Source organism: Elephantulus edwardii, unplaced genomic scaffold (assembly GCF_000299155.1).
Source record: "Elephantulus edwardii isolate Elephantulus edwardi_28Jun2011 unplaced genomic scaffold, EleEdw1.0 scaffold00225, whole genome shotgun sequence".
NCBI classification, from domain to species: Eukaryota; Metazoa; Chordata; class Mammalia; order Macroscelidea; family Macroscelididae; genus Elephantulus; species Elephantulus edwardii.
In genome coordinates, this window is record NW_006399975.1 from 1,092,987 (window position 1) to 1,110,305 (window position 17,319).

The 17,319-nt window shown below is 39.4% G+C and overlaps 1 protein-coding gene across 1 annotated transcript in view; it reads right to left on the reverse strand.

The window, feature by feature from the left end:
* The window catches only part of SLC28A2 (solute carrier family 28 (concentrative nucleoside transporter), member 2), a 55,794-nt gene extending 43,918 nt beyond the window's left edge, over positions 1-11,876 (reverse strand). Inside the window, exons 1-2 of the mRNA XM_006898251.1 lie at positions 11,796-11,876; positions 11,595-11,683 (exon numbers count right to left, since the gene is read on the reverse strand). Of these exons, the coding sequence (XP_006898313.1) occupies positions 11,595-11,683; positions 11,796-11,876 (170 nt within the window). The remainder of the gene's footprint in view (positions 1-11,594; positions 11,684-11,795) is intronic.
* Positions 11,877-17,319: the final 5,443 nt, after the last annotated feature.

Genomic DNA, 17,319 nt, shown 5'->3' on the forward strand with positions numbered 1-17,319 from the left:
GAGGTGGATTGATTCAGTGACTGGGGTAATCGGGATGGGTGTGTCAGAGGCAATGCGATTGGCACAGGATAGAGCAGGGTTTAGGGCTGTTGTACATAAGGTCTCTATGAGTTGCAAACGACTCGACGGCACATAACAGCAACAACAACAACATCATTTGGTGCCTAGACATTTATTATGGTTATGTCCTCTTGCTCTATTGACACTTTAAGCATTATATAGTGACCTTTCTTGTCCTTTGTGATAGTTTTTATGTAGAAATCTATTTTATTAGAGATAAATATTACTACTCCTGCTTTTTTCTGGTTGCCATCTGCTTGGTATATTTTTTCCCCCATCCTTTTATTTTTGGTATTTCTTTCTCAACACTTTTAAAGTGTGTCTCTTGTAGACAGCATATTTATGGGTTCGGAGTTTTTTTTTTTATCTAATCTGCTATTCTTTTTCTCTTCACTTGTGCATTTAAATCATTCACATTTGGTGTGATTATTGACAAGTAAGGTTTTATTGCTATAATTTTGTTGAGGGGTGTATGTGTGTGTGTGTTGTCGCTGGTTACTTTGGTCCATCCTGCTTTTTGTGTCACCTCTGTAAGAAGCACTTCCCTCACTTTTTCATACAACATTGGTCTTGCTTTTACAAATTCCCTTAGGTTCTACTTTTCTGAGAATATCTTGATCTTTCTGCCATATGCAATGGACAGTTTTCCTGGTTACAGTATTCTTGGTTGACAATTATATTTATTGAGTGTTTGATATACGTCATTCTACTGTCGTCTTGCTCACATAGTTTCTGCTGAGAAGCTGGCACTTTATAATATTAGCTTTACCTTATAAGTTTACTTTTCACTTCTCCCTAACTGCTATCAAAATTCTCTCTTCATCTTTGGTTCTGGCAACTTAGACTATGATTTGTCTTATTGTTTTTCCTTTGGAGTTTATTCTACATGGTATTTGCTCAGCTTCATATTCTCATTCTTTATTATGCCTGAAAAGTTTCTTTCTAGTAATTCTTCCAAACGTTCTCAGTGCCTTTACTTTCTTCTTCCTTTCTGGGATTCCAATTATGTGCGTGTTATTCTTCTTGATGGTGTCCAACATTACTCCCAAGCTTTCTTCTTTTTCCTTCCTTTTTTGTTCTAGCAGATAATACTGAGAATTCTATCCTCTATTTTGATGGTTGTGTATAGGTTCCATCTCTTCAACTCTGCTTATACATCCCTCCAACATGTTGAAAGCTTCTGAAACATTGGTCCTCATATTCTGGAGTGCAGTTTCTTCTTTTTCCAGAACATCTAATGCCTTGTTTATTTTATCTGCATTGTAGTAGATTGCTTTTATAAGTTCCTCTTGGCTTTTGCTTACAGAGTCCTGTAATTCTTTGAGTTTGTCTTTCACCCATTGAAAATATTCAATCATTGTTCTTTTGAATTCTGTGTCAGAAAGTTCCATCAGATTTTTTGGATTCAGGAAATCTGTTAATTTTGTGTTTTAATCACTTTTTGGGGGGGTGACATCTTGTTTTGATTTTGTGTAGGGTATGAGGTAGTATTCTTCTTCCATGTCATTGCTGTGAGAGAGGTTTTGTGTGCGTGTGTGTGTGTGTGTGTCTGGGGTCATAGCAGGCACTTGGTCTGATACCCTTGGCTCAAGAGCTCACTGCTTCAGAGGAAGAAAGGGCAACTCATCCTGCATGAATTTTTCTCTGATCCTTTGGCTCAAGGGAAGACTTGCTTCAGTTGGGGAGACAGGTGGTCTGTGAATTAGTAGCCTTCTCGGCCAGACAACTGTTGAAACCAGGAAGGGGTCCAAAGGGTATGTTGATAAAGTACTGGCTCTAGGAGATACAAGGGACAGTGAGGTGGTGTTTGGAAAGGAAATGGCTTCACCTGTGATATTGGTTCTCCTGGTTCAGGACAGCGGGATGGTAGTGGGTCAGTCACCACACAGTGGGACAAAGGTCTAGTGCTCTACGTGGGAGTGGGGCCGGAGTATGGTCTGGGTGGGAGCAAGGCCATTATCCTCATTTCTTTTTTTTTTTAATTATTATTAAATTTTATTAGTTTTAGTGAACATTTACAGAGATTTTGGGTTTTCATTCATTCATTGTTGCACTACTATGCTCATTTCTAAGGGACATTCTGGTGATACTTCTTCCAAGATAAATTTATTAATTCTGAACCAGGAAGCCTCACCAAAAAAAAATATTAATTCTTCTGGAAATTCATGGTGTGTTGAGGTGTGTATTGAGCTTAAAATTTGAAGCACTGGGCTTGTGGAAGGCTGAGATCTATAGTAGAGCTTTGCCTCCATCTCATATCTTAATAAAGGCCCAGATACCCTTTGAGGTTTTTTTCTTACTTTACCTGCCATGTGGTTTTGTCCACAGGAAAAGTGCATTTGTAATCACAGCCTTGGGACTAGCTTGAGGAAGGGCAATTATTTGCCTGGGTGTCTCATTGTTTAGAACTCTAGCACATTGCAGTCAGGCAGCATCAGTATGAACTGCAGGAAAAATCTTTTTAAATTTGAAATTGTGTATATATCCTTATCATGGTGTTTTACCCTCCTAGTTATTTCCACTTAGAAAAATATTCAGTCTTTGAAATGAAAGCAGTACCCATGAGTTGGTGGAACTTTGTCAATATCCTTACTAATGGGTATTTTCTGAATGATTTATTTGTTTGTCTTTGTCCTATTTATGTCTTAAGAAAAGAGTGTTCAATATATGTTAAAATTTGAAGGTATTTATTTCCCTAGGAAGGATATTACATGAGAAGAAAGCAAAAGGTCATTAAAAAGAGGGGAGTAAGGGGAAAGTCCAAAATGGATGTCAGAAGACAGCTGGAAATTTATTCTTGAACATGTTATTGTTGTTATATATAACTGAGTTAGAACTGACTTATAGCTGACCATCCAGTGGATTTTCAGAGGTAGTAAACTACATTCGAGGTGATTACTCACATTTTACCCTTTAAGCAGCAAGTGAATTTGAATGACAAGCCTTTGGGCTGGCAGAGCAACTCCTTACCACTAAGCTACAAGAGATATGCTAAATCAAAGAAAGAAATGACGGTGTAAGATAGCCATTCAGAAAATGTCAAAGAACAACTTAAGAAGACACAGCAAAATATTATAATCAAGTGTGCAAAGAACGGCATTAGAAAACCAAAAGGGCCAGGACACTGGGGAGAGTCCCTTGGCAAGTGAGAGCTGCCTGGCCCCTGGGGAGAGCCGGCTGGCAGAGGAGAGCTGGCTGGCCTCTGGGAAAAGCTGTCTGGTGCATATAAAAAATTTTATCTTAGCCACTTTTCTCCATCTCCTCCAGTAAACCTGTAAGTAACACCTACAAAGCCCCTTTCTTCTCTTCTTTTAATATACTAGTTTCTTTACAAAATTCTAATACATTATTTATTTGTTTGTTTACAAAATTAAAATACATTGTTTTCCAGACAAAATTAATGTAACTCACAAGTTTGTTCATTCTAGGATTGGTCCCTTTCCTAGGTAACCTGAACACTGAATCTCATTCCAGAACCTGAATGCTGATCCCGGTTCCAGAGACAAAAGGGAAATATAACTGTCAGCTAAGGAAGTGAAGGTGGATGGAGCCTCAAAGTTCAGCCAGCCACTTCCACTAGACTCACTTATGCAAACACCTTGCAGTCCAGAAGGCAGAAAATGTTACGAAAATATCTTCTAACTAAACAATAAGGCATATAGCTTCAACTCAAGACCACCAGTAAAGTCCTATGGTGAGCTCCTCATTCCCTTCATCTCAATTTCCTGTTCAGCATTAATCAGACAGAAAGTTAGTGTTCGTATTCCCAAATGTGAAACCCAGAAATAAAAAAGACAATCTCTTTGTAAAAAAAAAATTTTTTAAAAAAAATCAATCACCATTGGACTATGCCTGTCATTACAGTCTTTTTAAGTCCCTGATGGATCTTTCTTGATTTTCTTTACCCACTTCTTCCACCCACAAAATTGTTCCTCCCTGTGATTTCATCTTTACCTGTCCTCACCTTTCTGCTTCCACCCCTTTTGCCCCCTTGGATCGCCGTACATGTTTTTACAATTAAAAAACAAAACCAAAATGAAAGAATACGCTTGGCATTTCTCAAGCTGAAAGAACTGAAGAAAAAATTTAAAGCCTCAAGTACCAAAAGAAGATGGAAGTAATACAGAGTCATTGTACCAAAAACAATTGGTTGATACTAAATTGTTTCAGGAAGTAGCACATGATTAAGTATTAATGGTACTAAAGAAATAAATCTAAACTGAACTTAAGGCATGACAAAAAATAAAGTCACAGGAATTGAAAGAATGATCTTGTTGTTATGTGCTGTTAAGCTGCTTGCAACTCATAGTGACCCTATGTACAACAGCCCTAAACCCTGCTCTATCCCTTGCCAATCTTTTTGTCTCTGACATGCCTATCCTCATTAACCAGTGATAGAATCAATCCATCTCATAGAGGGTCTTCCTCTTCTGTGCTGTCCCTCTGCCCTCCCAAGCATGATGTCCCTCTCCAAGGACTGATCCCGCCTTGCAACATGTCCAAAGTATGTCAGATGGGGTGTCAAAATCCTTGCCTCTAAGGAGCAGCCTGGCTTCACTTTCTCCAAAACAAACTTGTTTGTTCTCCTGGCAGTCAATGGTATATTCAATATTCTTCTCTAGCACCAAAGTTCAAAGGTATCAACTCTCGTTCTATCATTCCTAGTCATTGTCCAGCTCTCTGCTGCATAACAAGTAATGGCAAAGAGTATGGCCTGTATCAGGTGCACCTTAGGCTCCAGACTGAAATAGTTGTACATCAGTACCTTGGAGAGGTCTCTGACAGCAGATTGTTCCAATGCAATTTGTCTTTAATTTTTCCAGGCTGCTGGTACCAAGAGAGTTGATTGTAGAGCCAAGGAAACTGAAGCTGTCAACAATCTCAATTTCTTTGTCATCCATCATGATGCTGCCAATCGGCCCAGTGGTGAGAATTTTTGTTTTCTAGATGTTGAGCTTCAATCCATATTGAAGGCTTTGGTCCTTGACCCTCCCGCAGCAAGCACTTCAGGTTCTCCTCAGTTTCAGCAAGCAGGGTTGTGTCATCTGCATAATGCAGATAGTTGATGAGTTTACTTCCAATCCTGACGCCACAGTTCTCCTCATAGAGCCCAGCCTCATGGATAATCTGTTCTGCATATAGATTGAAAAGATACGGAGATAGAACACATCCTTGAAAGCACAACCTTCCCAGTTTTGAACCATGCAGTGTTTCCTTGCTCTGTTCTAACGACTGCCTCCTGGTCCAAGTATAAGTTTGGCATAAGCACAATCAAGTGGTCTGGAATTCCCATTCTTCTCAGAGTGAGTCATAGTTTGTTATGATCCACACAGTCAAATGCCTTTGCACAGTCAATGAAAGACAGATAGACGTTCCTCTGATAGTCTCTACTTTCAGTCAAGATGCATCTGACATTAGCTATAATATCCCCAGTGCCACGGCCTCTTCTAAATCCAGCCTGTACTTCAGGAAGTTCTCTGTTGATGTGCTGTTCCAGTCATTTTGGATAATATTCAGCAGAATCTTACTTGCATGTGATATCAATGATATTCTTAGATAATTTCCACACTCTGTTAGATTACCTTTCTTTGGAATGGGAACAAATACAGATCTCTTACAGTCAGTAGGCCAGGTGGTTGTCCTCCAGATTTCTTGGCACAATTTGGTGAGCACATCTAGGGCAGTATCTGTTTATTGAAATATGTCAGTCTGTATGCATTCAATTCCTGGGGGTTTGTTTTTTGCCAATTCTTTCAGAGCAGCTTGAACTTCCTCCTTTATCATCACAGGTTCTTGCTCATACATTGTTTCATATCATTTGCGAAATTTCAACAAACAGATACAGCTCTGGACATGCTCACCAGTCTATGCCAAGAAATGATCAACTTTAAGTGAGTTCCTTCTATGGGCCAGTTCAAAAAAGGTGATCCCATAGAACTAAGGAATCATCTAGAAATACCTAGATGCACACTAGGAGCCAGGCCAGGCCTGTAGACCTGTGAGACACAGTACCTAGATGCACGCCTCTCCAAAGAGCCAGACCAGGGGCCTAGGAGAAGCAGCACCAAGACACATGCGAGGAGCAGAGCTAATCTGGGCCTACAGACCCATGAACTTTTGCACCCAGGCACATGCTGGGAGGCCCAGAGCACCATCATTGTCAGGGAGAATACAGATCATGAGTGGACTGGAGTGGCTGGAGACTGAGCTAGCATATTAGGGAAACTTTCCAGAGTGCTAAAGAGATAAAGTGCACCTGATCCAGGCCATAGTCTTCTCTTTTCAATTGCTTACTATGCAGCTGAGAACTATACAATGACTAAGGATGACAGAAGAAGGATCAATTCCTTTGAGTTATAGCACTGGAAAAGAATACTGACATGCCATGAACTGCCAAGAGAACAAATAGGTTCTTTCCTGGAGAAGGCGAAACTATGTTACTCCTTGGAAGCAAGGATTTTTATATTATATTTTACATACATTAAAAAATGCTACCAAGAGGGACCAGTTCTTGGAGAAGGACATAATGCTTGGAATAGTAGGGGGTCAGCGCAAGAGAAGAAGACCCAACATGAGATGAGTGACAGTGACTGTGGAAATGGGGTCAGGTGTGTCAGAGATGGTGAGGTTGGCTCAGGATAGGGCAAGATTCACAGCCATTGTTCATAGGGTCACTATGCATATTAGTTGGCTTGATGGGACATAAAACAATATTAATATCCCACACAAGTCTGTGACTCAAGTACTGAAGATTATTTTAAAAGCAACGTATGAAACACAATGGGGATGAAGAAATGTGTAAACACATGCACCTGAATGAAAGGTATAGAATTCTGTATGCAAATTGATATAAAATTTTTTAAAAATGAAAAAAACAAACAAAACAACTTTGAAAAGTAAATCAACAGAGAATGTCCAGAAATCCAAGCTGTATTCATAAAAGGTATTGGAACAAGAAATATCACTGCTGATGAATTTTGACTGAAAGCAGAGAATTCTAGCAAGATTCTTACTTGTGTTTTATTGACTGCAAAAACGTATCTGAAACACTCATCAAAATAGGACTAGAGGGGAATTTCTTCAACATAGTAAAAAGTATATATGCAAATCTGAGAGTCAAAATTGTTTTCAATGGAGAGAGATTAAAGGCATTCCCTTTGAGAACAGGAACTAGGCAAGGATGCCCACTATCACCTCTTTTATTAAATATTGCATTGAAAGCCTTAGTGATAGCAATAAGACAAAAGAAGAAAATAAGAGGTACCAAATTTGGCAAAGAGGAGGTAAAATTATCTCTATATGTAGATAAGATGATAGCATACTTAGAAAATCCTAAAGACTCAGCAAGAACACTAATGGACATAGTTGACCAATTCAGCAAAGTGGCAGGATACAAGATCAACATACAAAAATCAGTTGGATTTCTCTACAGTGACGAAGAAAATACAGAGCTGGAGCTAAGAAAAACAATACCCTTCACAATAGCTAAACACAAGATTAAATACTTGGGAGTAAATCTAACATGAAGCACAAAGGATCTATTAAAAGAAAATAATAAAACATTACTACAATAAACAAAAAGAGACATGGAGATATGGAAGAATAGCCCTTGCTCATGGATAGGAAGACTCAATATTGTGAAAATGACAATACTACCAAAGGCAATTTACACATTCAATGCAATCCCAATACAAATACCAATTCCATTCTTCGACAAGATGGAAAAGGCAATCTCCAATTTCATCTGGAATGAAAAGAGGCCCCGAATAAGCTAAGTACTCCTTAAAAAGAGAAACAAGGTAGGAGACATCTCACTCCCTGATTTCAAATCCTACTACACTTTCATGGTGGTCAAGACAGCATAGTACTGGTACAATAACAGATACATAGATTCATGGGATAGAATTGAGAATCCAGAAATCAGCCCATCTAACTATGGTCAGCTGATTTTTAACAAGGACATTAAATCAGTTAAGTGGAGAAATGACAGCCTTCTTAACAAATGGTGTTGGCAAAATTGGAAAACTATCTGTAAAAAACTCAAGCAAGATCCACACCTCACTCCATAAACAAAAACCAACCCAAAGTAGATCAAGGACCTAGGACTAAAATCAAGGACTATAAACATTAGAGAAGAGCTTGGAAGAACTCTAGAAGCCCTAATTCACAACATAAACAGTCTTTCAAGCATCCTGAAAAACCTGCAACCAGCAGAGAATAAAATAACGAATAGGACCTTCTAAGAATAAAATCCCTTTCCACATCCAAAAACTTCTCCAACAGTGTAAAAAGGGAAGCCACAGACTGGGAGAAAATATTTGGTAATGATACATCTGATAAGTGACTTATATCTAGAATTTATAAGATACTTTAGCACCACATCAAGATAAAGGTAAACAATGCAATTAAAAAATGGGCATAGGATATGAACAGACACTTCACCAAAGAAGACATTCAGATGGTCTACAAGCACATGAAGAAATAAATGTTCAAAATCCCTAGCTCTAAGAGAGATTCAAATAAAAACAAATATGGGATATCATCTCACCCAGTAAGAATAGCAAAATTTAACAGAATAGCAAATAACAAATGCCAGCGAGGTTGTAGAGAAACTGAACACCATTGGTGAGAGTATAAAATGGTGCAACCGCTATGGAAAACAGTATGGCACTTTCTCAAAAAATTGCAAATAGAAATACCATTTGACCCAGCAATTCCACTACTGGGAATATACCCTAAAAAAACCAGAACAGACACCCAAGCAGATATATGGTCACCCATGTTTATTGTGGCTTTGTTTACAATAGCAAAGAGTTGGAAATAACTCGAGTGCCCATCAACAAATGAATGGATAAAGAAACTCTTGTATATTCACACAATGGAATACTATGCTGCATTGAAAAACAAGGAATTAATGAAATATTATACAAAATAGGTCACCCTGGAGGACATTATGCTGAGTGAAATATCTCAGTCACAAAAAGACAAATACTGCATAGTACTACTGTTGTAACACAGGACTGACATCAGAATTGGGGGGGAAATAAGAAAAGAGGGGATAAATAATATATACTGCATTGAAACAGATGAGGGAGAGAACTGTTTAGGAGAAATATATGATTAGGTATTATTGTCCTGACTAGAGTCCAGAATGAAATCTGCTTAGTGGAGAGGACAGGGGAAGAGGGGTTTTGCATAACAATGAAAGATTTTTTTTTTTTGGTCAAAGAGAAAAGCAAACTGAGGGGGAGGGGTGGGCATGGAGGAAAGTGTGCAACAATGAATAAATAGAAATCCAAAAATAAAATAAAATTCAGAGGCTGAAAAAAAAAGATTATATGCAAACCAATAAATATATGAAAAAAAAGTATCTGACTGTATGGATGATAATACATTATAGATAACATTGAAAAGAATGGGAATTCCAGGACACTTAGTTGTACTCATTCAGAACATATATACAAGCAAAGATATAATCATTGGAAAAGAGCAAGAAAATACTGCATAGTTTATAATTAGGAAGATGTGCTTTAGGATTCTTTTTACGATACCTATTCAGTCTGTCCTGACACCACACTTCTCCTCATAGAGCCCAGCCTCTCAGATACTCTGCTCTGCATACAGGTTGAAAAGGTATGTAGATAGGACACATCCCTGGCATACATCCTTCCTAATTTTGAACCATGCAGTGTTACCCTGCTCTGTTCTGAAGACTGCCTCTTGATCCAAGTATAGGTTTTCGCATTGTTGTTGTTGTTATGTGCCGTCGAGTCGTTTGCAACTCATAGCGACCCTATGTACAAAAGCCCTAAACCCTGCTCTATCCTGTGCCAATTGCACTGCCTTTGACACAGCCATCCCGATTACGCCAGGCACTGAATCAATCCATCTCATAGAGGGTCTTCCCCTCTTGCGCCGTCCCTCCACCCTCCCAAGCATGATGTCCCTCTCCAAGGACCTGTCCCTCCTTGCAACATGCCGAAAGTATGCCAGACGAAGCCCCACAATCCTTGCCTCCAAGGAGTAGCCTGGTTTAACCCTCTCCAGCAAGCGGGGTTGTATCATCTGCATAATGCAGATTGTTAATAGTTCTTCCACCAAATGTTCTGGGATTCCCATTCTTAAAGTCAGCTACAGTTTGTAATGATCCATGCAGTCAAACGCCTTTGCATAATCAATGAAACACAGATATACATTCTTCTGCTATTCCCTGCTTTCAGCTAAGATCCATCTAACATCAGCTACAATATCCCTAGTACCACGACCCCTTCTAAACCCAGTCTGGACTTCTGGCAGTTCTCTGCTGATGTGCTGTTCCAGTCATTTTTGGATAATCTTCAGTAGAATCTTGCTTGCATGTGAAATCAATGATATTGTTCTGTAGTTTCCACACTCTGTTGGGTCACCCTTCTTTGGAATGGGAACAAATATAGATCTCTTACAATCAGTTGGCCAAGTGGTTGTTCTCCAGATTTCTTGGCACAATTTGGTGAGCACATCCAGGGCAGCAACTGTTAGCTGAAATACGTCAATTGGTATACCATCTATTCCCAACAATCTGCGTTATGCAGATGACACAACCCTGCTTGCTGAAACTGAGGAAGACCTCATGCACTTGCTGCGGAGGGTCAAGGACTGCAGCCTCCAATATAGATTGAGGCTCAATGTCAAGAAGACAAAGATTCTCACCACTGGAAAAATTGGTAGCATCAGGATGGATGGCGAAGAGATTGAGATTGTTCACAGCTTCAGTTTGCTTGGCTCCATGGTCAACACTCTTAGCACCAGCAGCCAGGAAATAAAAAAACGTATTGTGATGGGAAAGTCTGCTGTTAGGGACCTCTCTAACGTACTCAAAAGCAACGGTGTCTCTCTGGAGACTAAGGTGCGCCTGATACAGGCCATGGTCTTTGCAATCACTTGTTATGCATCAGAGAGTCGGACAATGACTAGGGAGGATAGAAGGAGAATTGATGTCTTTGAGCTGTAGTGCTGGAGAAGAGTATTGAATGTACCATGGACTGCCAAGAAAACAAACAAATTCATCCTGGAGAGGGTTAAACCAAGCGGCTCCTTGGAGGCAAGGATGGTGGGGCTTCATCTGACATACTTTGGGCACGTTGCAAGGAGGGACAGGTCCTTGGAGAGGGACATCATGCTTGGGAGGGTGGAGGGATGGCACAAGAGGGGAAGACCCTCTATGAGATGGATTGATTCAGTGCCTGGCGTAATCGGGATGGGTGTGTCAGAGGCAGTGCGATTGGCACAGGATAGAGCAGGGTTTAGGGCTGTTGTACATAGGGTCGCTATGAGTCGCAAACGACTCCACGGCACATAACAACAACAAGGTATCAATTCTTTATTCAATGCTCAACTTTTGCATGAATATGAGCGATTGAAAAATATCATGGTTTGGGTCAAGTCTTCAAAGTGACATATTTTACTTTAAGCATTTCTTAAAAATGAATAGAGCATATTTGACCTTACTAGCCAGTCCTCCACTCTTAGGTCATATATGATTCAAACAAGTGTACCTTCGGCCAGTGGGAGGTCCCACTCCATTCCCCAGGTCATATCCTTGCTCCTCTGTTCTCTTGATTCCCTCAGCATTCAGCCTTTCTTCCTGTAATCAAGGCAAAGTTGAGATCAGCCAGTGGATTGAGCATTATCAATGGGTCTGCCTAAGGCCCTGTGGCAACTCAGAAAGCTGCATAAAAACTAAGCTGGAGAGTTACCGTGAGCTCCAACCCCAGGTTCTCTGTGCCACCATCTGCCGTAGACAGAGCAATGGGCTCCCTTCCATTTGTTTTCTCCATCTCCTGTTCACATCAACTGAAAAAACAAATATAAAATCAAAGATGTAAAGATTAGTCACTCTATACTGTGGCGATCTGGAGAATTTTCAGTAGCAGGTATGAATAGGAAAAAGTGAACCCAAATCTTTAGGGTTATAATTGATTTCTGTAAGAACATAGACTAGGTAAGATTAACCATAATTTTAATATAAGAAATAATGAAAGATAGAATTCTCATTCCTATCAAAGAGAGAGCTGGTGGCCTAGTGGGAAGACAATGCACAGCTAATTTCTTAAAGTAGGTGGTTCGAAAACCCCAGCTGTTCTTGGGGAGAAAGACAGGCAATCTCCTCCAATGTTTTTTATAACCATGAGAGGGTCAGCTATGTGTTATAATGTTATGACTCAGCTGCAATGAATCGGAGTTGCGTTCCTGTCATAAATAGCTAAGAAAGGAGTAAGGAGCTCTGGTGGTGCTCAGCACGATAATCAAAAGGCAGAGTCTCCAGTGGTTTGGACCCACCCATGACTCTGCATGAGAAAGATGAGCAGACACCTCCCATTAAGATCTATGGACAAGCTGATGGTGGGTCACTGTAAGTCAGAATTGCCTCAGTAGTGGATTTAAATTTTTAGAAGAAAGAGGCAATATGATCAAAACCAAAGAAACAGTTGCCAACTAGTTGGGTGTGACTCCTTGTGACTCTAGTGTGTCAGAGTGTAAGTGCTCCATATGGTTTTCAATAGCTGGTCTTTGGAAATAGATCACCAGGCCTTTCTTCCAAGATACCTATGGGTGTTAAGAACCTCTTTTTGGTTAACAGTCTGGAAGGAATTACCCCCTTGCATAGACCAGAGCAAGAAGATAGAAGATAAGTAAAGTACAGGAGGAATGTTATTGAAATGAATCAGTGGTTTACTCAGTACCTCAAGATTTGGGCTGATTAAGAACCCTGTGCAGTCATTCAGAAGAAGGGTCAGAAGAAAACTGTTTGGGGCTTAAAGACAGACCTCATTGAACTGGGCTGAGAGAGAGAAGATAATAGCAAAGTAACTGATGGTTTGTTCCACAGTCAGCTCCTGGCCTTATTTTGATGACTAATATTGAACAACTCTCTCCACTCTTTCCACAGATGCTGTCAATCTGATTCCTGTGTAGTCCAACAGGTGAGGTCTATCTGTATGTTGTTAGGGGCTATTGAGTCAACTACAAATTATAGCAACCCTCCGATGACAGATCATTACCTCGCCCTGGTTTTCCCCATCCTCACCATCTCTGCCATACTCCCCATTGTTACAGCCACTGTGTCAATCTGTCTTGTTAAGGATCATCATCTCTTTCATTGACTCTCTACCTTTCTCAACATAAACTTTTAATGGAAAATATTCCTAGAAGTCATCTTAAAATCAAACTATTTTAGTTTAGCTTGTTTGTTTTTTAACAGTCTCACTTGAGTATTACATTAAGAAGTGCTCAACTAGGATCAAATTGACAACTCAAAAAATTGCATGGAGTCAACAGAAAGCAGTGAGTTAATGCTTGTAAGGGAGGAACGGCTCAGAAAAGGAGGGTGAAAATGATCATATAACTTGAAGAATGTAATTAATGTCACTAAACTGTACATAAGACTGTTGTCTATATGTTGGGCATATTCTCAACAGCCACAATAAAATAAATAACATTTAGGGGAGGGGGAAAAGGTCCAACATAAATATTTCATTCTGGAAAGCTGGTAAAAAAGTCTGTGCCCCAGAGGTTTGATAGTCAAAGTGGGCTTTCAGAATACTGGTAAAAAAATTGTGATCTCTTATACACCAATAACAAAGTCAGAGACAATGAATTTAGCACAAATTAAGGTGATTAAGTATATTGTTAGTTTTCCAAAAGTTGAAATGTTAGATACAGCAGAAGTAATAAAAGACATGTTAAAAAATTATTTAAGAATAACTGTAACTTTTTTTCTAATGGCTCTTGACTAATATTTGGCCTCACTTCTCTACTAGAATTTTTATTTATAGATTTTCTTTGAACAAACCTCATCCATAAGTTTTGTGATTAAGATTTGCGACAATCCCTCAAAAACATTTTTATAAACATTCCTTCCTAAATACTATGATTTCAGAGAACATTTCATGTTTTCCTCTAATTAATTTTCTTTATAATAATACCTTCCTTAGTAACCTTTTTCTGGTAAAGCACAGGTAATTTGGTTAGAATGAAATAACTGGATGTTGACATACGGTATTTAATTTGACAATAATCCTACCTCACTGGCATAGTACTAAGTTATCTGCAAATAATTTAAGTTGTTTCTAAAAAAGAAAATCTTTAAGGATAGCAAAATCCAAATGACATTAGATGTATATATATACTCATTAGTGAGATTAGTAAGCTGTAAGCATAAAAATTCTACCTACTGTTAAGACAAAACCTCTTGTTATGTAGAATAAACATCAAATACGGGATTGAAAAAATCATTTGAGACTTGCTATAAGCAAACCTGATAGATCTATATTCAAATTTAAAATATAATCATATCCTGAAATACTTCTTTACTCTGCAGAACACTTCCTTTCACAAGGAACTGTTTTTTAAAGTGCAGCTTCTGAGAAGCATTTTAAACAATAATTTTATTGTGTATATTAGGGCCTTCTTGTATTAGCATCTGAGATTAATCTAACTACAATTGATTAAAAACTTAGCAAATCAGCCTCAGGCCCACCCATGACCCTTGCTCACCCCAGCAAGTGGTGTTCTTGCCAGTTCTTCAGTGAAGGACAGAGAGGAAAACTCAGCTCCCAGGGACCCCAGCAGTTGGAGGCTAGAGGAGGAGCTTATGATGGCATCAAGTACAGAGGTGTACAGCTCCTGAGTTAATTTTTTTTTTAGTTAAATATTTTTAAGATTATTTTTCTGAGTAAATTCTAAAGAACCTAATAAAAATTATTGGTCTTATCCTTACCGCCCTAAACTGAACTAGGCACTAGTAAAAAAGTAAGACAAAGGTTTCAACATTCTAGAAACTAATAAGCATTTTGTTCTACAAAGATTATTCCCTGAAATACAGCAGGAAGCAATAGAGGGCATTACTATAGAAGATTTAGTTAAACAAGTGTTGGAAATTAATTTATTATTGAACAAACACTTACAGCACACTCATGATTTCCCAGGCATTGTTTTAGGGGCTGAGGACAAAGATGAAGATCAAGTCTCTGCTATCAAGGAGTTTCCAAACCAGAGAGGAAAGACGGATGAATCAAGAAAGGCTTCACAGAGTTGGCAGCACTTGATTTGAGCTTGGAAAATCTTCAAAGGTAAGAAGGGATCACTGTGAGGAGGGGAAAGGCACGATAGCAAGAGGAGAAGTCTAAACAAAGACACAGAAGTGTGACTCTTCCTGCAAGTCGGAGAGGCTGCAAAAAAAGCAGTTAAAGAGGAAAGGGGTGGGCATGGAAAGATAAATTAAGGTGTGGGAGAAAGTGAAGTAAGAAATGGAAGAATGGAAGAAAGAAATGTGAGTGAGGTGAGGTTGGGTGCCAGATTAAGTCATATACCATGTTGACTCTGCATGCCAGGATACAAATTTAGGGTTTATACTGAGCATTGGAGCTCTGATGGCCTTACTGGTAGGATGCTACATTGCAAACTTCAAGGACTGCAGTTTGAATCTACCAGCTGATCCATAGGAGAAAGATGGGAAATCTCTCTTTCCCCATACAATTTACTGTTTCTGAAAACCTCCAGGATGGTCAACGGTGTGTCGATTCCAACTTGACAGCAGTGAGTTGAGCTTTGAGCTAAACAATTGGGAGGCATTTTACTCAGAACAAGCAAAGAGAAGGTAAAATTATATTTGTCAGTTCTGCATTTGGGAAATAATATTAGTTGAGTGGCCCACTGGACAAAAAGGATGGTGAAGTGGAAGAATGAGTACAAGATACAGGGAGACCAGCCAGCAGACAAAAGCAAAAGTCCAGGTTGGCAATGGTGAGGCTTTAATCAAAGCAGTAGAGAGAGAGACTCCAAGGAATTCAAACTGGTAAGACTGGGTAACTGAGCATGGAGAGGAAAGTAAAAGTATGACAGCTCCTTCAAATTGTTCAAAGTAATCTGGTTCCAACTACTCCTGCTCCTGTATTGTTGATCTGTACTGTCAAGTTGGAACCAGCTCACAGCTGCCCCTTTAACAGCTTTTCAGAGGTGGTAAATCACAGGCAGGAGATTGTCCATCTTTATCCTACAGAATAGCTGATGGATTCACACTGTATGCCTTGAGGTTGGCAGCACTACTCTTTACCCACTGTTGTTATGTGCCATCAAGTAAAGCACAATTCACAGCAACCTTATGAACAATATCTTGTGCCATCCTCATCATCTTTGACATGCTTAAGACCATTGCTACAGTCACTTTGTCAATCATCTTATTGAGGGTCTTCCTCTCTTTCACCTTTTCAACTATAATGTTCCTTTCCAAGGAATTGATGTTGTGCGCCATCTAGTCAGAACAGACCCATAGCTCATCCTCCAGGGGCTTTTCAGAGGCAGTTATTTGTGCAGGTGGAGATTGTCCATTCTTCTCCTGTGGAGCAGCTTAGTCCTTCCTAATATCATGTCCAACGTATGTGAGATACAGCTTTGCCATCCTAACCTCTAAGGAGCACTCTGGCCACCACTGGGCCACCAGAACTCCCTACTCCCATACGGCATTCCCTAATTACACAGTGTTCCCTTGTGCCTGTGCAAGTTTGTGAATGCTGTTTCTTCTGCCTCCTTGCCCCTGCTTACCTACCTATGAAACTCTATACTGCCTTCAAGTCTCTGTTTCAAGGCCACACTCTCCAGTGAACTGTGATTTCCTCTAGACAAAAATTAAGGCCCTCTTCCTAGAATCCTAGTGCCTCATGTTGCAGAACTTTACAGGAAACCATGTCTATAACTTATATCTCTTCCTCATACGGTCCCCTCCCTCCCCTCCCACTGACATACTTAAGACCTACCTTAATTTAGGTACTCAGAAAATATTTTTTCAAACAATCAAAAGGTGAAAAAAAAAAGGAAAAACAACAAGATTCTGACAGAGTGTTCTAATTACCAAGAAAAGAACACACATTTTCCTTTTCCCAGGCACCTACATGAACACTCCTATCTAGATGAGTAAATGCATGTTGTATTGCGCAGCCTAAAGCAATTTACTTCACTTCTTTAGACTCCACCATCATTCCTGCCTTGACTACTTTTTCTGGTGTTGTCTCATAAGATTAGCAAAAGATTAAAGGACTGATCATAGAAGAAAGAATTTGGAAATCAATAATGCCTTTACAAATGCCGGCTACCATTTCAAGGTCTTACTGCAATTCAGAAAAGGAAGGACATTGGTATTGAAAGTAAATTCCCATAGACACTTTCAAGCTGATGTGTCTTACCTTGGCAACCATCTTAATGTGACGTGATGTCTGTCTTGAT